This window comes from Arachis duranensis, chromosome 1, assembly GCF_000817695.3.
Source record: "Arachis duranensis cultivar V14167 chromosome 1, aradu.V14167.gnm2.J7QH, whole genome shotgun sequence".
In the NCBI taxonomy this organism is placed as follows: Eukaryota; Viridiplantae; Streptophyta; class Magnoliopsida; order Fabales; family Fabaceae; genus Arachis; species Arachis duranensis.
In genome coordinates, this window is record NC_029772.3 from 93,215,466 (window position 1) to 93,225,175 (window position 9,710).

A 9,710-nucleotide genomic window follows, 5' to 3' on the forward strand; every position below is an offset into this window, starting at 1 on the left:
TTTTATAATGCATGCATTAATTTATTGGCCAACAACAATTTTTTAGTTTTCTAAAATATCTTTTAACTTAGATAGACTAAAAACTAATTCATTGTAGATCTAAATTTTATTTAAAGATGTACCGTTAGCCAATAAATATTAAATCTCCAATATCGAATCTCTAAATAAAATTTCGATCTACAATAAATTGAATTTTAATTTATTTAATTGATAATCATATTATGTGTATACAAAATACCAAATACTAAGTCACAAAAGAAATATTAATCACTAAAAAGAATAATATAAACTCCGTTCTTACTACTAGAAAAAGAATCCAAATAGATACTCAGTCCTGTATAAAATGTTATACTATACGAATTCAAAAATATTATTTATATACCAAAATCAGCTACTAATATATTTATATATAAATACATGTGTAATTTAATTTATTTTTAATATTTATTTATATTTTAACATATATTTTATATTAATAGTTGATTTTGATAAGTGATTCTAATATGGTAGAAATATAAACTAAAAAGCAGTTTTGTTTTGGTTTAGCGGTCGGCCCCAGCATTCCCTCTCTGCCTTGTGCCCTCTTCCTCTCCATCCAAATTCTTCTCAGAACATCACTTAATTCTTCCTTCTTTCTTTCTTTCTTTCTTTCTAGTATTAATTAATAATATTATTATTGATGTATATATATCCCCGGTATCTAAGCAAAGAAGAAGAATAAAAAGCCCTTTGCCCTCTTCAACTTTAATTTCCTGTGTGTGAGAGAGAAAGACCTTAGCTTGCTTCATCTTCTTCTTATTCTCTTCTTGTTCTTTCCATAGAGAAGAGTAGATCAGAGACACATCATCATCATCAACATCATCATCATCATCATCATGATGTCGAGCTGCAGCATGGATGCTGGACCTGAGCAACTGTGCTACATACCCTGCAACTTTTGCAACATTGTTCTTGCGGTATATATATATATATATATTACTTTAATTTCATCCTCTCTCTTTTACTTCATCTTATAGATCTGATTATTTATTTGATCCTCACATTAATTTGCCTACCTTCTTCATTCATATACATACATACATATTTTCATTCATTATTTCCCTATTTAATTTATTTTTTTTTTCTTGTTCATTTATATACACATACAAGGACTAAAAGGAAATTAAGATCCTTAGCTTTATTTCTTTTTTCGTGAACCAGTAGTTATTATTAATAATAATTAAATAATTAATTAAAAAGAGTTTATTTATTATTAATTATTATTATTATTTCTGGGGGGGTGTTTATGATAGATAGAGTGAGGTCTCCATCTATTGTTATGGACTTTTCCTTTTTTGCAGTCAAAGAAAAGTCATGAAGAAAATTAAAACCTCCGAATCTTCTTAAATCTTAATCATCATCTTCTTCATTGAATTCAGGTGAGCGTTCCATGCACCAGCTTGTTCGACATGGTAACGGTTCGATGCGGTCACTGCACCAATCTCTGGTCCGTAAACATGGCTGCGGCCTTTCAATCACTCTCATGGCAAGATCTTCAGGTCTCTTCATTCAATGAAACCAGCTATTAATTCAATTTCTCTTGATTTGATTTCAATTCAGGATCCTAATTCCTAGCTACCTAACTTTCTAGGGTTTCTGCGATGTTGTTATTTATTCCTTTTGAGAAAATCGAAGCCCTCTCTCTTTCTCTTTCTCTTTCTCTCAGGTAGATAAGTTTTTGTCTTTGTGTGTAACAAAATCGAATTGAATTGGTCCTAGCTAGCTTCACTAGTGGTGGAAGCTATTACTATACCTGCAGCCGCCATAACCAAGGAACCTACACACTTTTTCTCTTTCTCTTTTTCACACTTTTTACTATCTACACTCCTCTCCTAAACCCTAACCCTCCATATACTATCACGTATATACAAAAAGGATCCAAATTTATTATAATAATCTCGTTTCATCTGATTCCAAATTTCGAATCCCTAGCTAGGTTTTTCATTTTTTAATAATATGGTGTAGATCCCTAAATGAGGGGTTTTTGTTTGATGAGTTGTATTCTTTGTCCAACAATGCTCAGTGATTTTAAAGCTGCTTTGTTTCTGTTTTCATTTCTTCACCAATCTCAGCCACAGATACCTATCTACCTATTCTCTACCACACCCTATTTGCAAATTAAAATTGAAGAGGGGGGTGATTGGAATAAATAAGAAAATAAAAAAAATGTTGTGATGCAGGGCCCTGGGCAGTGCAATCAGGAGTATAGGATTGACACAAATATTAATATGAATAATGGTGGCTCCTCTTCCAAATGCAACAATAGTAGTAGGCTTGCATCAATGCGTGCACCTACCAATCATGTTACTCAGGAAAGGGCTGTCAACCGCCGTGAGTGTATTTACTATTTACCCATTTACTATTTTTGTAAATTTTCGTTTTTGTCTAAAACTCAAATACAGTCCATTTCACGCAAAATTAATAACTAAGAGCCGTTAGATGATTCAACTATTTTGACTAAATTTTCATTTAATAACTCTCAACTATCAACTTTATATGGTGTATTTAATTATATAACGTCATATTAATAAAAATAAATATTTTTTATATTAATTACACAAATAAATATATAACTGTGTAAAACATTTTTTATGTTATACAGTATATTATTAAAAATTAATCATCAAATCAGTTATTTATATTAAATATACATAACAATTAATTTAATAACTGCATTTTTTTGTATATATGTATTTTTTTTAATAAATTGGGGTCGTGATTATGATGAATTGTTATTTTCTTTTTCCAGCACCCGAGAAGAGGCAGCGCGTACCTTCTGCTTATAATCAGTTCATAAAGTAACTAATGCTTTATTCATTTACAAATAATAATAAGTTACCGTGATAATATTTCTATTGAATAATAATAATAATATATTTGCAACGTTAACTAAAGCATCTTTGAAATGTCTTTGTTGATATTCAGGGAAGAGATCCAGAGGATTAAGGCTAATAATCCTGATATCAGTCACAGAGAAGCATTCAGTACTGCAGCAAAGAACGTACGAATAACAAGATTAAATTATTATATAATTATGATCACATATACAATTATTTGTCTAATTATTACATTCATCATACAAAAATGATTACTATTTTAAAAGTTATACGTGTAATTTGATAATTAGATTATTAGATTTTATATAATATATAGAACTATATTGGCAATGTATATATAAAAGAATTGCATTAAGATTAATTCTTATATATATGCATAATAATTAACTTGAAAATTATTTCTTTTTACATACAGTGGGCACATTTTCCTCATATTCATTTTGGGCTAATGTTGGAGGAGAAGCATTTGATGTCAAGGGCTGCACCTGCACTGTTGAATAAATGAATCTACATAATATAAGGCTATGATCTTCAATATATATTATTTATGATGGAGGGTGATGAAGGATTTCAGTTTCATGTGAGTCTGTATGTCAAGTAAGGAAAATATGGTCCTGACTTATTATGATACTTAAGGACAATATTATATTTAATTAACTCGTTGTTGTTTTCTTCTTCTTTTGTTAGTAGTGTATGTACTATTTACTCCACTTGTTCAAGATGATTTTACTTAATTTCAAGTTTGAATGCTATTTAATTTCCCCTTGTCATCATATATATATTTTACTATATATTACAACTTCAACCTTCTTGTTATAGCTGATTACATGTTCAAATAATTCATTATTTCTTGGAATTTATCTCTATTTCGATAAAAAAAAAATAAACGTTTCGATTATAATTATGAGAGTAAACAGATTTAAACAATATCATTATTATCACGTAAACTTTATAATTATAAAGGAAAATGAGCAATCTTACTGTATATATTATTATCACACTGGCTCATTATTTTTTTCAGAAAATAAATTTAACAAACTCTATTTCTCAATTTACTAGAAAATAAAAATTTGCTTGATTATTTGTTAAATCTTTCAATTATAAATGTGCTTCTATGTCAGGAGATGGGAGGATATGAAGAAAAGAGGCTCTTATATTTGTTTGTTAAAACTAAAGCATTATATAGTATATACATAAAGATAAAGCAATATTATCAAAGATTATATTCAAAACAATGGTAGTATGCATGATCATAGAAGATTTAGGCTGGTTTATGTTTTTATTTATGTTTTCTTTTTTAATGTTTTTAGGATTTTGTAAAAAAATATAATAATAAAAAATAAAATTATGTTTTTTGTTTTATTTATTATTTTCTGTTTTCTACAAAATTATAGAAAAATATTAAAAATAAAAACAAAAAATAATGAAATCACAGTCCAAAAGCATCTTAGAATTTGTTTATTTATTTTCTTATTTTTTAGAGAAAAGCTTTTACAGTTTGATTTTTTATTTAATTGAAAAATACCAAAATTTAATTTTAATCAAAAGCTATCCTTTTTTTTATAAAAGAAACTGAAAAATTTTTTTTGTTGTTTATAAATATGTAAAAAAAAAGGTTAAATAAAATACCCAATCCAAGCCAATGAGTTATAACTCAAATGACATAGTCTACCTATCTTTAAAAAAAAAAATACCCAGATGTAAACGCACTCTTAACTAAAATTCGGGAAGGCTACATATAACTTCAAAATAAAATGGAAGTCCTAGACTCTCACAAGGGTAATCTAATTAATTAAAGGAATTTCTTAATGATGGATAAATGAAATGCTTATACGGTTTACTATTAATTTACGCAAGCTTGAGATATAATAAATTAAGAATAATATATGTGGAAGCTAAAAGACATGAAACGTTGTTCCATTTTTGGTGAGACAAACATTCTTCGTTTGAAGGGATGATAGCTTTAATTTCCAACCAATCGATGTACTATACATATACTGTTTTATTGAGTTTGAACATTTTGTCATAAAAGTGTGATTGTCGATCAATTTATTGGAGCAGTTCTCAGTGCATGCGAGGGAGAGGGAATTCTTTATTTTAATTTCTTTGGTATATTCTCTTTATTAATTTATACATATAATTATTATTATATTTTTCATGAAATCTACTTTTGAAATTAAAGTAAAATATCCAAAGAAAAGATTGGATCCTACTGAGTACAAGTAGATAGACTCCAACTCATAAATTAACGAATGCCTTTTAGAAAAGGAATTCATGGACCACCATTTTGGCATTATGGCATCTTCCATTATATATATTACAACATATGCACAGGAATCTTTGATGAAATAAAGCACTAAAAATGAAGCAGCCACTTTTGCAGATCATTATTATATATATTGTTTGAAAAAATAAATATTACAGATTACTCATAAAAGAGAATCATCATAAACCGTGGCAAGCTACCACGGTTTATTGAGGAACAAAAATGTACATAAAATCTTGCTACGGTTTATGAAGGACTTAGAATGGCCATGTTTAATTGAATCACTTTGGGTGTGTTTGAAAAACAAGTTGGAAAAGAAGAAGCAAGTTTAGATTTCTTGAAAGCTTCGATCTTTGGTTTGGCAAATTTTTTTTTTTCATAAACAAGTAATTTTGCCTTCAAAACCACGTTTACAAAAAGTAACAATTTTAAGCTTCTGCGTTTCACCAACAGTTTTTAGCCATCAACATTCAATCTTTATTTACATTTTACCAACTTTATCCTTTATGCATGTTATTATTGTATTATTTATGAAATTCTTAGTATTTCTGTTTATATGAATTCTCTTTTTCTATTATTTATTATTTTTATTTTTTTGTTAATTATTTGTTTGACATTATACATTTTTATAATGGTGATTTTTTTGTATTATTTTTTAATTATCTTTTTATAATATAATTTATTGATCATATTAGATGAAGTAAATTAAACAAAAAGTTAATTGTAAATAATAATAAAAAATTATAACATACTAAAAAAGAGTACTAAGAGTACTAAAAATATACTGTATAAAAAATATCATAAATTTTTTTTGATTTATTTCAATTACTACTAAAATAAATATTTAATTTTTTTATTATTTTTAGTACTCTCTAAAATTTATATTTTGTTAGTTTTAATTAAAAGTATATTTTGTCAATTTTTATATATTATTTTTATCTTAGTGTATAAATATTAATTTTATTATAGAATTAATTAATAACATCTATTCAAATATCTAAATTAAAATAATATACAAAAATTATTTAAGTTGATGTCTATTTTAGTAATTTTGTATCTAAAAGTGATTTTGAATAGTGTAATCCAAACAACATTTATTTTACTATAATTCATTTTGATATAAATATTGCCAAACATAAATCACTTGATACAAACTTACTTTTCATCAAAATCAAGTTTGCAAAATTAATTTTATTCAAACTCCTGTTTGCAAACTGTAATCCAAACACACACTAAGTATTTAGAGAAAATAACTAATTAAATGGCCAGGGAAAAAATATTTGAGACCATCTCGACCACAAGGTTGTAGCGCGAACGATCCTCCACCGTTCAGATGGCATGCGCTTTGGAACAATTAATCACGCTCTGACCTCACGGTCATAGTTTAACCAAAGTCTTCTTAGAACTCAAGGATACAGATGTACGAGCCTATAGAACAGATCCTGTTCAAGTAAGGTCGTGTTCTGTGTTTTGTATTCTTTGTGTTTAGTTATAAAAACTGCTTTTGTTTTGTGAACTTAGCCCAGGTGAGACTAAGTTTACGTTTGCGAAATTCAGAAAATTTTAAAATTTAAGAACGTGAAATCGATTATGATGGCTTTTTATGATGATAGTGTAGAAGGGGAAGACAAAAAAGAAAATGAAAATAATGATGATGATGATGATGATGATGATGATGGTGATGGTGATGATGATATGGGACTTTTGGATGGCATTGAAATTAAATTTGGAGGTATTTAATTACATAATCACCCACTTTGGACTATAATTTAATTACCAATAATTTAACCATAGTTAACATAGCAACCAATTAAAAGATGACATGTCACAGAGGGTAAATTACATGTTATTATAGAAAGGGTAGGCTAGAATTTACCATATATATATTATTGATTATTGGCCATCATCTTAAATGTGCTGTTGTCCCTTAATCACAGACAACAGATAAAACATATCAACACATAATAAAATTGAAACATAATTAATATGTGAAAGTTATATTATTGTTCTCACATAAATATATTTTGGGTATGTTTATTTATGACATTAGTTTTTATGGGATATTTTATTTTATTTTTTAAAATATAAAGTCGTCCATTTTACTTTCACATCTTTGATAAACTTTTAAAATGACCTACAATCTCAAGAGAATTGTTTACAATAATTAACAGAAGTTGAGGGGAAAAAGCTTTAGTTCGTTTTCTTTTTTAAAAAGTGCCTAGTTTTTAACTATTTAAAGAATTGTTTAATGTTACCGTAGTGTCTATTGTTTAATCAAATTCACTTTTTTTTAATGACTATTTAGATATAACATGTTAAGAAAGGATTATACGTGTTCATAACATACAGTGGAAGAAAAAAAGAAGTAACCCTTAAAAGTTTATCTTGTGCTTAAACTTTATTTCAATAATAAATATATAGTAGATTAGATCTAAATACCTTAGTACGTTAGAAAAAATCTTTTTCTCTTTCGATGGTACGAAGGCGCTATGCGTATTCACACCAAGACCAACCTTTGCTGTCAACTCTTTGACCAATGGACTTCTGATCTAAATTGAGAAACTTCTTGCAACTCTTTACACGCCATAAAATTCTTCTCTAAGAATTAGGCTCACATACGTTTATGTGTGTAGAGGTGAAAGAATAAAACTATTATTTTTATTCTCTCACCTTTCCTCTACTCTTGGCATACATATATATAGTATGGGATTTGTTATTGATTTTAAATTTGATTCTCAATTCAAATTTAAATTATATCTTAAAATTCCAAATTTGAATCCTTCAAATTTATGAATCATATCATAACTCAATTTGAAACAGAATTAGTTAGGATCTCATTCAAATTTAGAAATAGAATAACTAATTATTCTCAAATCTCATTTAATATTCCCAATTATCATATTATTATTATATTCTTGGTGCTAGCAAAGAATATAATAATATTTCATTTGAATTAATATAATTATTTATTTGATCAAATCAAAATAATAATTAAATAATTCTACAGCAAAGATTAGAACATTCGTTAGTGTGTGACCTCATAGGTTCAATACTAAGCGGGTAGTAAATTAGTCATACTAAATTTACTAATCAAGGTTGGCGTCTAGCAACACTCCTCAACGACTCGGTAGTATGAAGTAATATATTTTTACTAAGAACATTAGAAGAACAAAGTATAATTCCTTCTATCTTTTCAGCTTTTGGTTAACCCTTAGAGTATGGTTTAATTGTCAAACTCTAACTTGCTACCATTATTATAATGAACTGTGAATGATTTAAGAAACTCATTTCTTCATTCATTCAATCCCCTTGACCAAGGTTTTATTCTTCTCAGTCATTATAATCATAGAGCTCAAACTCTTTACCGAGAGTTGACGGATTCCTTATTGACTAATCATTAATTCTACAAGTATTTAAATCATACCCAATATCCATTCAACTAGCACCCTAGGGTATTAGGTGTCCGGAATCAAAGTATAATAAATAAATTGTTAATTACTATGATAGTCACAGGTTAAAGGAAACTCTATTACTATGGCCAGCGGCAAACCCTTAAATGGAGCTCAGTACCGCGGCGGATTAGTCCTTGACCTGTCGGGTTGGGGGATACCGTGGGAAACCAAAAAAAAATTCAACAATTCAACAATAATATCATAAAAAAAATCAACAATAATTATATTTATTCAATTATTATTATTATTATTATTTCTACAATTTTAAAAATGTAGTTGATTAATTTTCAAAAACTTTATTTTTTTTATTTAATCACATATAATTGAATGATGGTTTTTTAAATAAATAAAATAAATATTAAAATGATACTAATAGACATATTAGGATTTATTTATATTTATATATTTTATTACATATTCCGTCTTCGTATAGACGAATTAGTTATGAACGTATTTTGTTTTTGGCATGAACGAGATAAATAATAAATGATTAATTAGCATTGTATCTAGTTTGCAGACGACACTGCAATCCTTATGAATGTTTTTGTCTATGTTAAAAACGAGATATATTCATAATTAATTCGTCTATGATGAGGACGAGATACATCTTGTACATATGAGACGATAATTTTTCCAATATACTTAATTCAAGCACAATAAAATCCATTAATACAAATAAGTATGGTCTCAAATTATACATTCAATATAAATATAATCTCAAACTATACATTCAACATAAGGATGTTGCCGATACAAAAATTCTTAAGTCTTGCTGCATGCTCGAATCCGATCTCCCTAAAATACGACGACAACAGAATATCTGGAGGAGTCATGATGTGAGAAATTCACCTAGAATGAAGCACTTTCTGGTACAAACATATGAAATAACTAATCAATATTATCTAATCTAAAGTAGTGTAATTAATAAAATTATTCAAATAATAATAATATTAAAATGATCGACTAATTCAATTATTAATCTCAATCGAGTATTGCGACAATGTGTGTAGCCGCATTCAACCGTTTGATGTCTATGATTCGTGTTTGCTGCGTCATCGTTAATAGGCTGAAACTAATGAGATATTTTATAGAAAAAAGCATGCAAAGAGATTTGAT

The 9,710-nt window shown here is 27.4% G+C and overlaps 1 protein-coding gene and 1 pseudogene across 1 annotated transcript; one reads left to right on the top strand and one right to left on the bottom strand.

Moving 5' to 3' along the window:
* Positions 1–538: 538 nt before the first annotated feature.
* Positions 539–3,381, top strand: LOC107461930 (axial regulator YABBY 5). The gene is made up of 6 exons (XM_016080491.3): positions 539–956; positions 1,419–1,538; positions 2,220–2,370; positions 2,789–2,837; positions 2,965–3,040; positions 3,292–3,381. The coding sequence occupies exons 1-6, from the start codon at positions 876–878 to the stop codon at positions 3,379–3,381; spliced, it is 567 nt and encodes a 188-aa protein (XP_015935977.1). The 5' UTR covers positions 539–875.
* A 3,036-nt stretch (positions 3,382–6,417) lies between these two features.
* Positions 6,418–6,602, bottom strand: LOC127742581 (uncharacterized; annotated as a pseudogene).
* Between the last annotated feature and the right edge of the window lie 3,108 nt (positions 6,603–9,710).